Source organism: Lutra lutra, chromosome 1 (genome assembly GCF_902655055.1).
Source record: "Lutra lutra chromosome 1, mLutLut1.2, whole genome shotgun sequence".
Classification (NCBI taxonomy): Eukaryota; Metazoa; Chordata; class Mammalia; order Carnivora; family Mustelidae; genus Lutra; species Lutra lutra.
In genome coordinates, this window is record NC_062278.1 from 215174178 (window position 1) to 215193729 (window position 19552).

General features: G+C 55.7%; 1 protein-coding gene across 3 annotated transcripts; it reads left to right on the forward strand.

Moving 5' to 3' along the window:
* The first annotated feature begins 1098 nt into the window (after positions 1 to 1098).
* ELAVL3 (ELAV like RNA binding protein 3) lies at positions 1099 to 19263 on the forward strand. 3 transcript variants are annotated; one of them, XM_047701737.1, is made up of 7 exons: positions 1099 to 1528; positions 8354 to 8573; positions 8900 to 9003; positions 12361 to 12514; positions 12670 to 12895; positions 14042 to 14080; positions 15570 to 19263. In XM_047701737.1, exons 1-7 carry the CDS (start codon positions 1520 to 1522, stop codon positions 15919 to 15921), a joined length of 1104 nt encoding a protein of 367 aa, XP_047557693.1. In that variant the 5' UTR covers positions 1099 to 1519; the 3' UTR covers positions 15922 to 19263. The 3 variants fall into 3 exon arrangements, with proteins under 3 accessions (XP_047557693.1, XP_047557711.1, XP_047557701.1); XM_047701755.1 differs by having other exon boundaries at positions 15591 to 19263; XM_047701745.1 differs by having other exon boundaries at positions 8357 to 8573.
* The last annotated feature ends 289 nt before the right edge of the window (positions 19264 to 19552 follow it).

Sequence of the window (19552 nt, forward strand, 5' to 3'; positions counted from 1 at the left end):
GATTTGATGGCATTCTCGGACAGTCTGGAACCTAAAAGGGCGTGCAGGGACGAGGGTAGGGTGGAGGCTGTGACTCCCGGATTAGGGGCCCCGCGCTAAGCATCCCGTAGCGCCCTCGGCCAGACCGTCGGGCCGCTGTCTGTGGTGCTGAAGTCTCAGTCGAAAGCGACCCTGCCCTAGTAAGAACACTTCCTCCCGCCTGACAGCCGTCCCGACGTAAATGTGCCTTTGAGCCCGCGCACCGAAGGAGGCTGCGCCAACCGCTATTGCCTAAGAGAGGAGCCAGATTCCTCCTAGCTGAGAAGAAGCGTGACTCCACAGGCCGGCCAATCCCGAGCCCGGAAAGCCAGGACATTTATACAACAGATCCGCCCACCAAAAATTTATGGGGTCTGAGAAGGCCCAGTGGTTTCCCAGTGCACCAGTGGGTTTGGTCTGGAATCCTAAGCCCCAAACTTCTTCACCCCCCCCCCTTGGATAAGTGCCGGGTGCCCTTGCACTGTGGGATGCCAGTCCCCACCTTTCTAACGAATCTTTTGAACCTAGCCCACTCAAAAGCTGCAGGGTCCCAGTTCTTTCCGCAGGCAGACAAGAGCTCCTGCCACCCCCCACCTTTCTCCATTAGTCTTGGGGGGCTACACCTACTGCCCCAAATCTGGGGACCTGGGCCTCTGCTCATAGAAATCTTGGTTCCTCGTCCCTTTCCAGTCTTCTTGGTGGACAGCAACTCCGGAAGTTCGTCCAATCGGGCCACTGATATCTCCTCGCTCTCTTCCCTCCAAGAGCTCAGAGTGTTGGACAGAGGAGGGGACCCGTCCCTGTCTTTTCGGCAAAAAGCCCGCCCAAGAAGGGGCGGCAATGTAGGGAGCAGGGTCTACGGGGCAAAGGGGCCCGAATCTGGCAACCCGAGCACCTAGGGCGTGCTTTCTGGGGGTGCGGAGTCCCAGCCAGCGCGCGCTCACTTCCACCTGCCGCGCCGTCGGGCGCCGGGAGGAGGCGGGGCTCAGCTGTCGCAGCCAATAAGGGACGCCGGCTCTGGCAGCTGCTCCTATAAAGGGCTGGGGGCGGCGGCGGCGCGGCCCAGAGCGCGGAGCGCGCAGCGCGGGCTGGAGGGTGGGAGGGAGGGCGGGCGAGGGGAGAGGACTGAGCACCCAGGCCCGGACAGGCCCGGCCGAGGGGCGGCGGCGAAAGGCAGAGCGCCGCGATCTCTGTCAGGAAGCGCAACCTCCCCGGGCCCCGCGGGGCCGCGCAGGGGACGTTCTCAATCCCGCGTCCGCTCCCTCTTTCCATCCCCTGCCGCCCGCAGGCCACCCCGGGGCCCGGCTATCCGCGCGCGCGTCCTCGGGCTCGGGCCCGTCCCCGGCCCTCGAGGGAGCCGCCGCCTTCATCTACACCTCTGCAGCGGCCGCGCCAGAGGCCGCCCGGGCAGGACCCCGGCGTGAGCATCGAGCGCCCCCCAAGGAGTGCACGACCCCCGGAGCCGCCCTCAACACGGACCGCGCCCGCTGGGCACACAAGAATGGTCACTGTAGGTATTCCCTTGTCGTTGAGATGGAACCTGGTTGGGGAGGGGTTAGGCACAGGCTCCGCGGAGATGGCGGGGGGGGGGGTAGGACCAGGCCTAGCTAGGCCCCGGTGGGGGGGTAGGACCGATCCTCGGGCCCTGAGAGTGGGCTGGGCCGCACCCAGAGTGCTGGGGGCGCATAGAGTCTGGCCTGAGAGGCCTTAGGGAGCCGAACTCTGATTCGGAGAGGCGTCCTAGGGCGCCCTGGGGGCGGGATTGCCCCCCTCCAGCAGGCCTGATGGGGGAGGGGCCGCAGCGGCGGAGGATGCCTTCTCCATCCAGGCCCGGACCCCGCAGGCCGCCCAGCCAAACACAGGGGCCCCAGTCACTGGTGCTGGCCCAGGAAAAGGCGGCAAGCCGTCCCCGAGAACCCCGGGAAAGCGGGTAGCGTCGGATCGCGCTCCCGGGGCCCTGGCCGCGCCCGGGGAGCCGGGCGTCTCGTCCTCGAGCCTGTCGACCTTGCGGCAAGCGGGGAGGGGAGAGGAGGGGGCGCGCCCGGAGGCCCCGCGGGCCCGCCGCCGCTGCCGCCGCGTCCCTTTGTTTCTCGGAGCTTCTTAGCGGGCCGTAGCCTCGCGCGGGCGCCTCAGGCTTCGGGGAGGGGGAGGGGAGAGGAGGGCCTGCGGGGGGGGGGGGGGGGGGGCGGCTTCCTGACTCCTGGGCCCCCGCCTCACGGGGGATGGGGTAAGAAACTCAGGGATGTTTCCTAGCCCAGGGCCAGGCGCCCCACCCCGCCAGGGCCCTGGGCCTTGGGGTGACCTTGAGAGCGCCCGCCCGCCCGCGCCGCTTGCCCCACTCCCGATGCTTTCAGCAACCACCGAGCTGGTCAGCTCCCGAACCCGCGGCCACGCCCGGCCACGCCCTGTATAACCACGCCCCTGCCCCGCCCATCTGGACCCCGCCCCCTTGGGCCCCCAGGGCCCGGCCTCGCCCGAGCCCTCGGATTTCCACTCGGCAACCCGGGCGTATCCCGGGGGCGGGGCTGGCCAGTCCTAGCCCCACCCCGGCTCCACCCCCGCCCCCGCCGCGCGACTCCGCTCCCCGCGCCGCCGCGCGTCCTTTGTCTGGTCCCAGCGCCCAGGCCTCCTTCTTTCGTACTTACTGTCTTTCCGGTCTGTGTGTGTGTGTGTCTCTGTGCACTGTGTCTCTTTCTGGGTCTCTTCTTGGAGTCTTGGCGAGCACAGTGGGTGGAGGGATGCTCAGCACTCCCTCCCTGCCTGGGACCCTGGGACCCGCCCACCTGGCTCGGAGAAAGGAGGACCGAGAGGCCATGCTTCCCTGCTGTGTGACCTTAGGCAGGCACCCTCCTCTCTCTGGGCCTCGGGCGGCTAACCCAGTCTCAGGAACGTAAGTGCAGTCTCCTGAGGACCCTCAGAACCCTCACAGCTGTCCAGCATCCATTCCTCTGATCTGTTCCTTCATTTGAAAGAGGGAAACTGATGCACAAAGGGGCGAGGGTGTGGTCAGAGGTCACAGAAGGGCCTTGAAGCCTTGGAAGGCCTGGTTACTCCCCTGGAGGGCACTTAAGCCAAAGTCCACCAGGGGGACAATCTGGGAGGAAGTGAGGGGATAAATTAAGACAGTGAGGGCCCTATATGGAGGAAGAAGGACCCAGAAGTGAGAAGCCTAATTAGCACCACGTGGTGGCCCAGCCTTAGTATGTATAGTCACTCAATGCCCTATTGTGGCCAGTATCCAGGCATCTATCACTGCTACTGGGACCAGGGGGTCACAGCTGGAGCCAAAGGGGTCAGTCACAGGAGCGTCTACAGAACAAGTGACCTCAGATGTGTTCCCTGCAAAAACCATATGTCATATGTATGTGTAATGGTGCAAAAGAGTTGAAGAAAGAGTAGCAGAGAAAGGGAGGGGGAGACAGAGGGGTTCAGAGGGGACAGGAGGACAGAGAAACGGGGAAAAGAGGGAGAGAGAAAGAGAGAGAGAGAGCCAGAGGAAAAGCTGGAGAGACTGGGAGGAAAGGTTCCATTGCTCCCGGATCATCTCTGCCTCCCCATTTTGGATCCTCCCCTCTGACTTCGCCCCTCCACTCCTGACCTGGGACAGCCCTCCAAGGTCCCTGTGATCCCCGAGTCATCCCAGGCCACATGTTTGCCATGGGCTGGGGCCAGGCGGGTGTGATCTCCACCAATCCGATCCCTATTAGCGGCTCAGCCGGCTGAGCTGCAGAGGAAACGCGACACTGATCCTGCTAAGCTCTGGCACAGATGGGAGGGAGATGGGGTGCTGGGGAGATTAGTCGGCTGGGCCTCAAGATCCCAATTACCTTTTAACCCCATCCAAGTTGAGGACATTTGGGGTGGCTCTGTACGCTCTGGGATAATCAGATCAGTAGTCAAACCTCATCACTACCTCTGCCGCCGGTCACTCCCAGGCAAATCACAAATCCCTCTGACCCTCAATTTCTCCATGAGAGAAATGAAACAGATGACCTCCAGCTTTCAGTGTGGTTGTGGGAAGTCAGTGAAACCTTTGCATCTGCTCAGTGGCTGGCACATAGTAGGGGTTCCAAAGCTGCAACCTGCTGGGTCCTGAAACAGCGATACGTGTACTGCTAATTATTTGGTGGTGGTGGGGTGTCCCATAACAGATGTCATCAACCAATCACAGAACTCTAGTTTGCCAAGCCCAGACGGGAACTCAGAATCCATCTTCGTGCATGGGGAACTTTGGTGCCATATCTTTAGTGGTGGGACAGAGGCCCAGAGAGGCAATGTGTCAGCGGATACACGGTGAGGAGGTTGGAGCCTGAAGCTGGCACGTGGTGGTACCCAGTAAATGTTTGTTGAATTGAATGGATAGACTCAGCCAACAGAGTGGGTTTAAATGTCATGATGCCTGGGCTAAGTGTAGAGTACGGGTTCAGTTTCACTTTGTGTTTTTTGTTTTTTTTTTTTTTTACTATTATTGGCCTTTTTGGCCACTAGTAAAGTGGGCTCTGATGGCCAAGCTCCTGATTTGAATTCTTGATCCACCATCTGCATGCCACCCAGCCTTGTGTAAATTCCTAAACCCTTCATCGAGATTCAGTTTCCTCTTCTGGTAAATGAAGGAAAGAGTCCCATAATGTTCGATGTTGGAAGAATTGCCAAGAAATTGTCACAGAAAGGATTTTGTCTGGCACATAGCAGGGCCTCAATACGTGGCCATCAGTGGAGTATTAACCTTACAAAACTGGACGAGGGTCTGTAGTGTGCATTCCTGTTTTATGGCAAGTGCCTGTGGCAGACATTACTAATCAACCCCCGGGGTGTGTTCCTGCTCAGTCTGGATGTGGCTTCAGAATAACTAACTCTCCCAGAAGCCCCCGGACAGCCACGCTCAGCCAACTGGAGATGTAGGGGAGTTGACCCTCTGTGCCATCCTTTTAATAAGAGTAAATGGAAAGGCAGCAGAGGCTCGAAGAAGAGCTAAGGTCATCCCTGTGGACACACACCTGTAAGGTGCCAGAGCCGCCCTCATGCTTTGGTCTCTCATTAAAAACAGCTTTGGAGTCCAACACAGCCAAGTTTGAGATCGAATTTGCCATTGATATCACTCAGCGTCTCTGGGCTCTGTTGCCTCACTTATAAAATGGAGACTGTTGCTGTCTCTAAAGATGACTGGGAGAAATACGTGATATGATGCCTGGGAGCACTTCGAAACGCGTGGTGCCTGGCCCACAGATGTCAATGGGGCAGAACCAGTATTAATAGCCGGGATTACGAAACAGGGATGGCAGACACGACAAGCTGCTTCCTGTGATTGTCCCCATGGCAGACCTGATCCCAGAATACTTTCCAGCTGCACCCACGTGTGGTTTTAGATCCTTCCCTGGGGTCACTGTGCCGATAACTTGGAGTTTGCTGCAAAGTGGAGCAGAGCTCCAGGAGCATTATGCAGCCTACCCGAGGACACAGAGCTAAGAAAGGTTAGGGCTAGCACTATTCTTCCGTTGGCAGTGGAAGCTGAAAATGCAGACACTCGATCAGAAACTCTCCTGTGCAAATCCCTGTTTCGCCATTTATAAGCTGCGTGACCTTTAGTAATTTTTAAAACGTTGTTGAACTTCACTTTCCCCCTCTGGTGTCTTAGTCAGCTTAGGCTGCTCTAACAATATGCCATAAACTGGGGAGCTTAAACAACAGACATTTATTTCTCATAAATCTTCTTCTGGAGGCTGGGAAGTCCAAGATCAAGGTACCACCTGAGTTGCTTCCTAGTAAGGACTTGCTCCCTGCTTTGCAGATGGACCTCTTCTTGCTGTGTCCTCACCTGGTGGAGAGAGATCATTTCTATCCTGTCCCCCCTCATTTTTTTTTTTAAGATTCTATTTATTTAACAGAGAGAGAGATAATGAGAGAGGGAACAAAAGTAGGGGGAGTGGGAGAGGGAGAAGCAGGCTTCCCGCCGAGCAGGGAGCAGCCCCATGCAGGGCTCCATCCCAGGACCCCGGGATCATGACCTGAGCCGAAGGCAGACGCTTAACTGATTGAGCCACCCAGGCACCCCATCCTTGCCCCTTTATATAAGGACATGAATCGCATTCATGGGGACTCCACCCTCATGACCTAGTTACCTCCCAAATGCTCCACATCCAAATACCATCACATTGGGGATTAAGTTTTCAACATATGAATTTGAGGGGACACAGCCATCCAGTTCACAGCATCTGTTAGGCAGGGGAAATTAAGCTCTCTTTCCAGGGTGGTTGTGAATAAGAAAAAAAAAAACAAACATTGCTTATAGAGGGCTTTGCACTGTGCCTGGCACACAGGAGGCCCAATATTTGGGAACAAGTATGGTATTGTGTTCTGGCTCAGGGAGGGCTGAGATAAAATGTACCTGCTGACTTCCTAATTCTGTAGCCTCAAAGACATTGCTAATCAATCACAGTGATCTCTCCTGCTGAAACTGAATATGGCTTCTAATCCTTCCTAATTCATCCCTTTCAGAAAACCCTACCAATCGATTTGATTTTTCAGGTAAGGGCACCCATCGGCCAACCGTGCCATCGGAGAATACCTAAGGAAACACTGGCTGCTTTACCTTCCTACATCCGTTACAGATAATCCTTTCCTGCTGAGCCCAGATGTGGCCTTAAAATTCTTCTCTGTGTGGTCCTTACATGTAAAATACATGAAGAATTTATTTGATAATTGCTAAAGAAGTAGATCTTAGAGGTTCTCATCACAGGAAAAAAAATTATAACTATGTATGGTGATGGATGTTGACTAGACTTATCGTGGAGATAATTTTGCAATACATACAAATATTGAGTCATTATGTTACACACCTGAAACTAATGTAATATTATATGTCAATTATTAAGAAATAGATGCAGGGGGAAAAAACGTTAAATAAAATTCAACATCCATTCTTTTAAAAAAAACCATCTTAGGATAATAAGAATAAAATTAAACATTCATAAGTGAAAACGCACAGCAAAAATCAAATTTATCTGTGAAATGTTTAAAGCATTTCATTTAACATCATGAATAAAAAAGCCACTATCGCACTGTAGCCCCTGCAATAAGACAAGAAAAATAAATAACAGGTGTAGATTGGAGATAAAAAAAATAAAGCTGTCATTATTTGCTGGTGTTATTATGTTGTATATTTAAATAGCTCAGGGGCACCTACCTGGCTCAGTCAGAGCACACAACTCTTGATCTCAGGGCTGTGAGTTGAGCCCCACATGTGATGTAGAGATTACTTAAAAATATGTTTTTAAAAGACTTTATTTTAATTTTTATTGATTTTTTTAAAGATTTTATTCATTTTTTGGAGAGAGAAAGAAAATGAGCAGAAGGAAGGGAGAAGCAGACTCTCCACTGAGCAGGGAGCCCCATGTGTGGGACTCAATCCCAGAACCCTGGGATCATGATCCAAGTCCAAGGCAGACACTTAACAGACTGAGCCACCCAGGTGCCCTTATTTTTTATTTGAGAGAGAAAGAGAGTAAGTGAGAGAGATAGTATGAGCTGGGGGAGAGGCAGAGGGAGAAGCAGACTCCCCACTAAGCAGGGAATCGGATGCAAGGCTTGATCCCAGGACCCCAGGATCATGACCTGAACCAAAGGCAGATACTTAACAAACTGAGCCATCCAGGTGCCCCTTAAAAATAAAATCTTAAAAAAAAAATCATAATAATTGGGGCTCCTGGGTGGCTCAGTCTGTTGGGCATCTGACTCTTGATTTCAGCTCAGGTCATGATCTCAGGGTTATGGAATTGAGCCCTGCATCAGGCTCAGTGCTGTGTTGGAGGGAGTCTGCTTGAGATTCTCTCTTTTCCTCTCCCTCTGCCTCTACTCACTCTCTCTCTCAAATAAATACATTTTAAAAAATAATAATAAAAAACAGCTCAGTGGAAAAACTGGGGGAGGGGGATAAATGTCTAGGGGGATAATTATGCATGAAACAAAAGAAATATTAACACATTTGGGATAGGAATTCCCTTTGGTGGGAGGAGGGCAGGACATCGTCAGGGAGGTATTATATTTCTTACTCTGAAGACAAGAGTGTTCATCTTCTTCTTCTAGAAATGCACAGACTGATTTTAGACAAACAGGCAAACCTAGCAAGCATAGCAAGTAAACATAGAAAGTAAAATCACATGTAAGGTGCATGCCTGATGCTGGAGGAGTGGAAGGGATTATTAGAATAATACTTCTCCTCTCTCCATGTTTAAGCCCATGTCAGACTTGACTGATCCATCACCACTGAGCCCCTCTCACTCCCACTGATGCCTGTGTGGGAACTGGGCCGTGAGCGGGTGTGGCCTGTTGTCTCCAGCAGATACTCGGGGCCATGGAGTCTCAGGTGGCGGGGGGCCCGGCCGGCCCGGCCCTGCCCAACGGGCCACTCCTTGGTACAAATGGAGCCACTGATGACAGCAAGACCAACCTCATCGTCAACTACCTGCCCCAGAACATGACCCAGGATGAGTTCAAGAGTCTCTTTGGCAGCATTGGTGACATCGAATCCTGCAAGTTGGTTCGGGATAAGATCACAGGTGTGGCTGCTGGCAGATGGGGAGGGAGGGGACAGAGGTGATAGTCTCAGAAGTACAGGTGTGGTGGGAGCAGGTAGCACCCTGGAGAATCTGAGGTGTGATGGGGAGACAGGTGTGACCCCTGGCAGAGTATCTCTGGGGTGATGGGGGCAGGCAGGACTCTGGGGGATTGGAGGTGTCCTGGGGACAAGGTAGCACTCTCAGGGAACAGTAAGGTGGGGATCCTGTGTCTCATAACCTTGAGTGATGGCAGTCAGCCTCTCAGGACCGGGTCTGGGAGGACACTGGTAGTTCTGGGGAGGTCATCATTCTGGTCCTGCCCACAGGGCAGAGCCTTGGTTACGGGTTTGTGAACTACTCTGATCCCAACGATGCAGACAAAGCCATCAGCACCCTCAACGGCCTCAAACTGCAGACGAAGACCATCAAGGTTAGTGCCCTCGTTTCCTTCTGCTGCCCATCCCCCATGACTACCCGTCTGCGACTGTCCCCAATCCCCTGTATTACTGCCCTCTCGGACTGCCCCCTTCACTGCCACTGAACCCCTACAGCCCCTCACCCTCGCCACACACCCTTTTCCCCACTGCCACCCACCCTTCTCCATGGCTCATCCCCTGAGTGGTTGAAACTCTCCTCCAAGGGTTCCTAGCTGGGCATCGGGGGCCCAGTGGCTCTGCCTCTCTGAAACTGTTTCCTTATTTGTCAGAATACCAGCTGCACGTTCTCTGGTAGCTCAGGGAGGTAGCCATGCCATTGGCAGTAGCGGAGTGACCAGGGTCGGATGGGCAGTCCCCCTTGCCTTTGTCATGGAAATGGAGGAGGGGTGGGGGCCCATCTGCCATCTGGAGCCTAATTAGGGTCTGGGAGGGCGGGATTAGGGGCGAGCCCCTCCCCCACCTTTGTGCAACGCCCCTCCCCCCCCCATGACCTCCCCTCTCAGCAGCTGCAGCTGGGACTCTGCTAGCCCAGATTCCCTGGAGGGGGATCGCCATGGAAACCCCCCTCTCTAGGTTCGCCTGGGGGTGTCTGGACTCCGCCCCACAAATCTGCTCTGGAACCTTGGGGGAGGCTGAGCTGGGGGTGCCCATCTGGCCCCCAGTTCTCTCTGGGAACAGAGGTGCAGGATCTCTCCCTCTCCCCATTGTGCGTTGTGGGGGAAGATGAGGTCATGACCTGATGGGTCGCTCCATGGCCAACTAGACTCAGAAGCCCTGGGGCATGAGAGCGACAAATCCAGAGGGCCACTGTATGCATGCAGTGCCCTGAGTGAGCGTGTGTGCGCAATACCCTGGGCTGTGAGCCATTGTGTTTGTGGGACACCGTGACTGTGTGTCTGTTGTCACGTGAGTCTGGCTATTACAGACTTTGTGTCACTGTGTGTCTGTGGGACGTGGTGTTTATCGCTCGGGTGCTTTGTGACACGCTGCCACTCTGTCCGTGACCTGGTGGGGCTGTGTGGGTGTGTCTGGCTGTGCCCCATATGGGATGTGGGTTTGTGCGGTGGTGACCGGTGTAGTTCTGTGACTCTTTAACTGTGCTTATCCAAGACCCACAGAGCCTCTGGGAATGTCTTTGCAGCCTGAGTCACCCTTCTGCTGGTCTAGGCACCGGGGCCATGCAGAGCGCGGGGTGGCCTTGTGTGTGTGTGTGTGTGTGTGTGTGTGTGTGTCTGCCTGGGCAGCACAGTTGTGTGGTCAGTCCCAACTGGGTGTTCTGGCAGATTCTGCCTTTGTCCTGTCTGGTGAGGGGGTGTGGCTGAGCCCACATCCAGCTGAGGGACGTGGGTCAGCCCCCATCATGGGAGGGATGGGAAATACCCCAGAAGTCCTACTCAATGCCTCAAATGAGCCCTGATTACCCCAAACACCCACCCAGGAGCTCAGGCCTATCTTCCCCTCACTCCTAAGTCTGATTCATCAACAAGCCCTCACGCCTCAAAACTCACAGCCCTGTGGGCCAGAGTGGAAACCATTGAGTACGTGGCTGTGATTTTGAATGAATATTACTGGGGAGAAGAGTAGCTGCTGGGTTTCTGTTTGTTTCCTGGAGGACCCCAGGTGCGCACAATTGCGTTAATTAGAACCCCTCTACCTCCAGCCTAGGAGTGCCTTCACCTTGACCCCCGCCCCCCAGCCCGATGTTCGCCTTTTGTTATTTTTTTAATTAGTCATTTCTAATGAAGTTCTATGCCCTCCCAGCTCACCACGCCAAACAAAAAGCCTGGCCCTTGACAATGACCCTTATCTACCCAGAGGTTAATTTAGAAGGCTACAGAAGATAGACAGTGGCAGAAATAAGTGGAAAGAGAAGCTCGTGCCCCCCAGGGCCCCTGCCAGCTCTGGGCCAACCTGTTAGCATCTGGGGTGGCCCCCCCAGACTGTGTTTCCAGGACACGAATAAGCACACAATGAGATGGGGTCACATCTCACACCGCAGGCTGCTCTATAAATGGACTTTTCTTTCCCCCCGTTTACAATACTCACCACTGTTTCTGGGAAATAAATATACATGTCCACCATTTTTTAAAACAGCTGCAGAGAGTTTCATTGTTGGGCTGGACCGTAATTAATGACACAAATCGGATGATCATACTAAAACGTTTCTAATTCACCACTGAGAGAGAGTGACAGGGGCGGGTAGGAGCAGAGGACCAAATTCAGATGGAAGAGGACAGGGAGGACACTTCAGCTGAGACTGGAAGAAGAAAGGAGAGGAAGGGTGTTCCAGGCCGAGGGGAACAGCCAGAGCAAAGGCCCTGAGACTGAAATGTGCCTGGTGTGTTTGGGGAACACGGAGGAGACTGGTGTGGCTGAAACAGAAAGTCTGGGCAGAAATGAGAATGAGGGGGTGGGCAGGTTTCAGGGCCTTGTGGGCTGTGAGAAGGACTTTTACTCTGGGGAAGGTGGGAGCCACAGAATGTTCTGACCAAAGGAAGGATGTGCCCTGACTCAGTTGCTCACAGGCGCCCTCTGGCAGCTGTGGTGGAAAGAGACGGGAGGTTAGGGTGGGAGTGGGGATCAGGGTAGAGGCTGTTGTACTGGCCTGGGTGAGCCAGGGTGGGCCATGACGCAGCAGTGGAAGTGGGGGAGCAAGTGTGGATTCTGGGTAATGAGGAAGAATCGATGGTAGATTGGATGTGGGTGTGAAAGACGGGCATCAGGGACAATGGAGGTTGGGGACCTGAGCACCCAGAAGGATAAAGCTACCACTACTGAACTGGGGCATCCTTGGGGACAGTTGGGAGCTAGATGCAGCCCCACTGAGTGGAATCCCCTGCGAGACCTCGGGGGTGCCCAGAGGCAGGTGTCACACAGGTGTGCAGCTTGGGGATCAGGCCCACACTGGGGACGGACATTTGGGAGTCATCAGCATTGAGCAGGCAGCTAAAGACCCGAGTGACCCCGAGGGCCCTGGGATGGTCAGAAAGGAAAGGGCCAGAGTCCCGGGCTCATTTTCCAAAGGAGCAGAAAATGACTTGTTGATGGAATGTATGGTGTGAAAGCAGGAGCTGAGGACTCGAGGTCCTCAGGGAGACATGTGCCACCTCGGGACCCAGTGACAGGTTTCCCTTCCACGTTATGGAGGCCAGGCCACATTATCAACCACGGCCACGGCCACGGCCCCTCCCTCAAGCCCTCAGCACCGCCCATGGAGAGGACTTGAGAGATATTTATTGCATGAACAGGTGAGGCACTAGTGCTGCTCGCTGGTGGCCAAGACATGGCCTCAGTCTCCCCATCTGTGAAACGGGTCTTCCCTCACCTCTGTCCACTTACCCTCCCTGCAGGTGTCCTATGCCAGACCCAGTTCTGCATCCATCCGTGATGCTAACCTATATGTCAGTGGACTCCCCAAGACCATGAGCCAGAAGGAAATGGAGCAGCTCTTCTCCCAGTATGGCCGCATCATCACTTCCCGCATCCTGGTGGACCAGGTCACAGGTCAGGCTGCCAGGGATGATGCACTTGGCAGGGAACGGGGCAAAGGCACGGAGGTGGGACCAAAGTGGAGAAGGCGGGCATGGCGGGGGCGGAGAAGTGGGAAAGGGGGTCACATCAGGGGGCAGGGTCCTCAGGACACTCTCACTCCCTGACAGGCGTCTCTCGGGGTGTGGGATTCATTCGCTTTGACAAGAGGATCGAGGCTGAGGAGGCCATCAAAGGACTGAACGGGCAGAAGCCGCTGGGCGCGGCGGAGCCCATCACGGTCAAGTTCGCCAACAACCCAAGTCAGAAGACTGGCCAGGCCCTGCTCACTCACCTCTACCAGTCATCAGCCCGACGCTACGCAGGCCCCCTACACCATCAGACGCAGCGCTTCCGGTAAGGCCCCAGGCACTCTGGACCCCCACAGGCTGGGGGGGTCCAAGCCTTGCAACCACCCTCCCTGAACCCCATTCCTGCAGGGCAGAGGGACCCTGGGAGGGTGTCCACATGCTGGGACCACTGAGGGCAGCAAAGGGGAAATGTGTGAGTATATCAGATGCTGAGGCCAAGCCTTTGTACACAGCAGGCACTCAGTGTATGCAGGGCACTATGAGTGGCATCGGTATTAGGTTAAAGCCTCTGCCTTCAGCTCAGGTCATGATCCCGGAGTCCTGGGATCGAGCCCCGCATTGGGCTGTCTGCTCGGCAGGGAGCCTGCTTTCCTTCCTCTCTCTCTGCCTGCCTCTCTGCCTACTTGTGATCTCTCTCTCTGTCAAAAAAAAAAAAAAAAAAAAAAAGACTTTTATTTTTTGTAAAGATTTATTAGAGAGAGAGAGGGAGATAGTGCAAGCAGTGGGAGGGCAAGGGGCAGAGGGAGAGGGAGAAGCCCACTCCCAGCTGAGCAGAGAGGTCAAAGGGGGTGGGTTGGGGGGAGTCAATCCCAGGACCCTGGGATCACGACCTGAGCCAAAGATAGATGCTTAACCAACTGAGCCACCCAGGCACCCGAATTTTTGAATTTTAGAGTCAACAACAAAAAAAATACTTTAGAGTCACCTGATCGGGGTCCCCCTCTCTCAGGGCTGGGGGTCCCATGCTGTGTGCTCATGGGAGAGGAGCTCCCATGCTGTGTGCTCATAGGAGAGGAGTGCCTGTATTTTACAAACAGGGACCTTGAGGCACCATGACATGTTGTCACTTGCCCAGCCCAGGCACTACCCCAAAGAGACCTGAACCTCCCCTTCTGGGGACCTGAGCCCCACAGGCTGGGGGCAGGCAAGTGGGACTGGGCAGGCTGGGATGGGGAGGACAGGACACGGGCATAGGCCAGGCAGAGGCAGGGCGGGCGAGAGGCAGTGCCCGAGTGACCACGGTTCCGTGCCAGGCGGTGTCCAGCCGGGCGGGGAGCAGGCGGGTGGGGGCAGGGCCGGGCTGCTGGCCTGCTGGGTGGGGGCGGGGAGGGCAGTCAGGCCAGGGCCAGCCAGAGTCACAGCTGGGGGTGTGGCCAGAGGCCATGGGTGACCACCCTTTTTGCTTCCACAGGCTGGATAACTTGCTCAACATGGCCTACGGAGTCAAGAGGTAACAGTGCCCCCGCCCTGCTGCCCCCAGCTCCCCACTGTCCTTCCTCGGACTCTTGCCTCAGTGCTGGAACCCACCCTCCCGCACCTCCCCCTGGGGACTGCCAGCTTAGCTGTGTCTGCCCCCTGTCTGGGGTCAGGGAGTCAGTCGCTTGTCCATTAGGAGAGTTAGAGGCTAGGAAGCCTAGTAAATGCCTGGAAAGAGCTACTATGGAATTCGGACCCAGGAGGGCCTGTCCAGGGCGCTCTCCAGCCCATGGAAGGGGTCATGGCCATGGGCCCAGTCACAGCTATGCCCCCTGGTTCCCACACTGTCCGAGTCCCATCTGCCACTGTTAATGGTCTTTGCTGAGGGTCACAGAACGCCCCCTTTCACCCCCGAGTCTGGGCTGGACCTTGTGGCCCGCATGACGTTGTCCACATTCCTGCCCCTGAGAGGGTCCCTGCGTTTACTGCATGGGGAGCTGTTGAGCACACACTGAGTGCCGGGCGCTGGGCTTGGGGCTGGGGACCCAACGTGGGCCAGCCAGACCTGGTCTCCCCTGGAGACGACGTGGCATTGAGCACAGCGCTTGGCACGTAGTGGGCGCTCAATAAAAGGCAGCAGCTCCTGTGATTATTGTTATCGTTATTCATTATCTCCGCCTAGTGGGGCAGGAGACAGAGGAACAGTGAACAGGGCTGTGAAGGGGGCAGGAGAGGGGGTGACGGGGACCCTGTTGAGACTGCGGACGTGACCAGGGTGCCAGCCAGCAAGCTGTTCGTCCCCACTGGGGCCCCCTCTGAGCTGAGCAAGGCCCAGACTGTAGGGAGGCAGTGAGGAACGAGGGTGGAGCCAGTCCTATCTGTTCATTCACTCGGGCCCTCTGACAGTCAGTCAACAAACCCTCTCCGGTGCTGCCGCGCTGGGAGCCATTCTGGCTGGAGCAAAACCTTGCAGAGAAAGGGGAGTGGATCCTAAATAGACAATTTGAGCAGGAAAAGGCTGGCAAGAGGCAGAGGAAGACAGCTGACTGCTTTATGAGTCAGAGACCTGGTCCCAGAGTGGGGGGCTCCTCCAGCCACTCTCTCCGCCTGGGATGAGCGCTGCCCTTGGTGGGGGGCCTCTAGTCAGGGAGGGGTGGCAGGGTGCAGTCCGTGGGGGGGAACATGTGCCTAGGGAGGGGTAGTTCATCAGGAGTGGGGAAGGGGCCAGGGTCCACAGGGCCAAGGACCCAGTAAGGTCAGAGGTTAGGGGGTCCGGGTGTAGCTGGAGGCTCCTGGCAGGACTGGGTGAGGGCCTGACATTCAGAGCAGGTCAGAGTTCAGGCCACAGCTGCAGGTCAGGATGGAGGTTTCGGTGGGGTCGGGGGCAAAAGTCACAAGACCACCGCAGGGTCAGGGCAACACAGGGATCACCGCACGGTCTGAGGTCACGACGGTGTCAGGGGTCCCAGGGGCTCAGGGGTGTGCCGGGGGTCAGGGCAGAGCCCGCGTGACCCCCAAAGTAGTCCCCTGTCGCTCATCGCCAGGTTCTCGCCCATCGCCATCGACGGCATGAGTGGCCTCGCGGGCGTGGGCCTGTCGGGGGGTGCGGCAGGCGCTGGCTGGTGTATCTTCGTGTACAACCTGTCGCCGGAGGCGGATGAGAGTGTGCTGTGGCAGCTGTTCGGGCCCTTTGGGGCGGTCACCAACGTCAAGGTCATCCGCGACTTCACCACCAACAAGTGCAAGGGCTTTGGCTTCGTCACGATGACCAACTACGACGAAGCGGCCATGGCCATTGCCAGCCTCAACGGCTACCGCCTGGGTGAGCGCGTGCTGCAGGTGTCCTTCAAGACCAGCAAACAGCACAAGGCCTGAGCCACGGCCGCCCGCCCTCCCCACCCTCCCCGGGCAGCAGAGAGAGAGAGAGAGAGAGAGAGGGGCCCCGAGAGAGACAGCGCAGGCAGACCACCGACGGCACGAGGGCCCCGCGTCCCTACGGAAGCCACAGGGTGAGCACTTGGGGTGGGGGGGAGAGTCTGCAGGGAATGGGGGGGTGCCTGGGGGTCCCCCACCCCATCCTCCTGTCCCCACCCCAGGCTGGGCTGTTCACTCTCTCGTCTTGGTTTTGTTCATGGCGATGGTTTTTGTTTCTTTTTTCGGCTAAAAAGAAAGCAGAGATGTGCCCCCACCCCACCTTCAACCACCCTCCACGGGATGGCTTTGCAGGGGTGCTGGGGTGCGCTCCCAGACCCCCCTGCCCAGGCCTCCCCAACACCTAGATGAGCCTGAGGGGAGGGGGGACAGGTTTAAAAATCCCCAAAAAAACAAAACGGAGGAGGGGTGTGGGCATCCCTGGCCCAGAGCCCCTGGATGGAGTATGAGGTGCAGGGGGAGGGGCTGGAAACAGAAACAAAATGAAAAAAAAAGGGGGGGTGGGAGGGGAAGAAAAACTCTATTTTTGTAAAAAGGGAAAAAAGACCTCGTGGAGAATTTTTACTGGGGATTCTTGAACTTGAAAAAAAAAAAACACAAAAAAAGACAAAAAAAAAATAAGAAAATATTTTGGCAGGTTATGTTTACCAACTGGGGCAGGGGTAGGGAGCAGGGCTTGGGGGCTGGGGGTCCATGGGGCCACACAGAGAAACACAGCCACACGAAGACACGTGGGGGCATGCACACACGCACGCGCACACACACACACACACACACCCCACAGGGACACACAGAAGCACTGACAGACCCAGAGACATGCCCCGGACACCTTCAGGAGCTCGTTGGCTAGAACCAGACGTGCAGGCATACACGTAGATAATCACAGGAGACTGAAGCGGGGGGGCTCCGCAAACGTGGCCACGGTCAAAAACACTGTCATGGGCAAATGCGGCCACAGGTGGGTGCAGAAGGTGAACGTTTCCACGTGGACACATGAGAGCAGACACAGATACGCACGGACACACAAACCTAGACACCCTGTCATGGAGATACAGATACAACACCCAGGAGACACCGACACACCCATAGCATCCCTCAGGCCCAGGCGAGAGGTCGTGGCCCAGAGCCTGGCCCAGTCCACTTCCTCCAGCTAGGCCACCGGGGTCTCTGGACGCACGGCCCCGCTCAGCCCGGCCCCAGGTTCTCTTCAGAGCTCTCTCCTGGCTCATAGTGGTCCTGCCGCCCACGAACACAGGCGTGCACACACAACATCCATGCATCCAAACACACGATACCTCGTTTCACTTTTGGCGTCATGGTGGGCTGGAGGCAGCCCCCCCCCCCAAACACTTGAGGCCAAAGGACCCCCTGTCCCCGGGGCTGAACCTCCCTGGGCCGAGGCCCTGGCCCAGAGGCTGAGGGGGGAGGCTGGGCCCTGAGCCTTCCCCCTCCCCAAGGCCTCCCCAGCAGGAAGTACCCGCTGTTCCCTCCAGGCCCCCACCTCCACCATGGGGTGGCCAGGCCCAGGGGCCCAGCCCCGAATTCCCTTCCCCCCCAACCACTTGTCACCCCCTTTCAGTTTGTTGGGTTTTTCCGTCTTTCCAAACTCCTGAGGGCCGGGGATGCAGCGCCCATCCCAAGCCCCAGCCCCGGCTTCTGTCTGGAAAGTCCAGACACTTTCCATTCCCCTAGTTTTCATTCTTTATTAAAAAAAAGAAAAAAAGAAAAAAAAAAGAGAAGAAAAAAAGAAAGAAAAAGAAAAAATTCCAACAGAAGCCGAAGGCCGGAGCCCCTGGGAGCCCTCGCAGCCCCCCACCCCCCTGCAGCGGGCCCAGTCGGAACTGAGAATTGCAAACCCCGAGTTCAGTCGCCCTTTCTCCGGTGTCCCTGCGTTTGGTGTCTGGCCATGGCCCCATCTGACTGCCCAGCTCTCTCTCCCCGACCCCTCCCGGTGTTTGTTAGTAAACGTCTGTGGAGCTTCTGCTGCAAGGAACAAAAAGAAAAAAAAAAATCAAAAAAGCGACAAAAAAAAAAAAAAACACAAACAGAAGAGGAAAAAAGCGACAAAAGAAGGAAGAAAAAAAAAACACAGAAGAGATTTTAAAAAAAAAAAAGGAAAAAAAAGACATAAACTGGCACCAGTTAACTTTCTTGTACTTTTTTGCCGAATTTAGCTTCTTGTAGTTTTAACTTATTGCTATGTTAACTATTTATTCTCCTCGTTGCCCTGTAAGGACATTTGTGTATATTTCTGTTCCTTCATCCAGTTTGCAAGTTTAAAGGAACCACGATGTTCTCTTTGTTTCTTTAAGTTTTGCTGAGACGTGGTTATGCCTAATTTATTTATAAAAGGGGAAGTGGAATCATTAAAGTAATAATAATTATTAATAACAGTAATGGTAGCCGAGCGGCGCCCGGGGGGCGTGTGCTCTGTGGGGCGGTCCCCGCGGCCAGCGACGTCCGGGGTCTTAATGGGATTATTTTTGCTCGTCTTGAGAATTTTTTCAGTCCTATTTAGCTGGTGAAAACCCTAGCTTGTTCTTGATACACGAACCTATTTATTCTTGTGGTTTTTAAGTCCTTCCCAACCTCCCAGCTCCCCTCCAGCAGGGCACGCACCCCCCAGCGGGTCCACCCCTCTCCCTCTGCTGTTTCTTGGGGCTCTCTCCCCTCCGCCCTCCGAGCGCAGGGACACGTGTGCACACGTGGGCAGCGTGCAGGAGGCGTCTGTGAGCAATAAGGGCTGGGTTTGTCCCCTTCCCTGGGGCAGCCGGGCTCTGCAGAGGGGGCACCTCCCCACACCCCCCCCCCACACACTGAGGCCTAGGCCCCTGACACCCCCAAGTCTGGGAGGGGACTTCTTTTTCTAAAACACAGAACTCAGCCCAGCCAGGCCCCCTCCCCAGAGGCCAGCCCCTCACCCTAGGGGTTGGGGGGGCCTGGGGTCTTCCACATCCCTGGGGGTCAGGGGCAGGGCCTGTGGGATGGGGGCTCAGCCCCTCCAGCCCTCCCTTCATCTTGTTATTTATTCAGGAGGTTTCAAATCACGACAGAGTCCATGTTGGAGGTGATAAAGAACTGTAAAAAAAAAAAAAAAAAAAAAAAAAAAGAAGAAAGAAAAAGAAAAAAAAATCACAAAAACCCAAAACCCAACAAGAACACTTTGCGTTGCGTTTAGACTATTTATTACCGGGATTACAGGCCTGGCCGCGGTAACAGACTTTTACATGGAATTGTTTAATTATTTGTACTTTTCATGCCAGAAAATAAAAGTTCAGAATCTTACGGCGTTGGCTGTGTGCTGGCAGGTGGGGAGCACTGGGAGTGTGTCATCTGCTGGAGCTGTGCAACCCCACCTAGGCTGCTGGGCCTGGCTGTCACGTGGAGCCCTGGGGCTCCCCAAGGACACACCTGGGACTCAGGGTGGGTGGGAAATGGGTGCAGGCAAAAACCCAGATGTCAGTGGCCCAGGGTCCGTCTGCCCTGTGGTGCTGGGCTTTGCTCCATGGCCCATGGAGCATCTCAGATGTCAATCAGGCTCTGATGAGACCCCAGCTGTGGCATCAGCGGGATG

Coding starts and splice junctions, on each gene's coding strand:
- ELAVL3 (XM_047701737.1), top strand. Junction 8,574..8,899: donor GGTTCGGGATAAGATCACAG/GTGTGGCTGCTG, acceptor TCCTGCCCACAG/GGCAGAGCCTTGGTTACGGG. Junction 14,081..15,569: donor ATGGCCTACGGAGTCAAGAG/GTAACAGTGCCC, acceptor CCCCCAAAGTAG/TCCCCTGTCGCTCATCGCCA.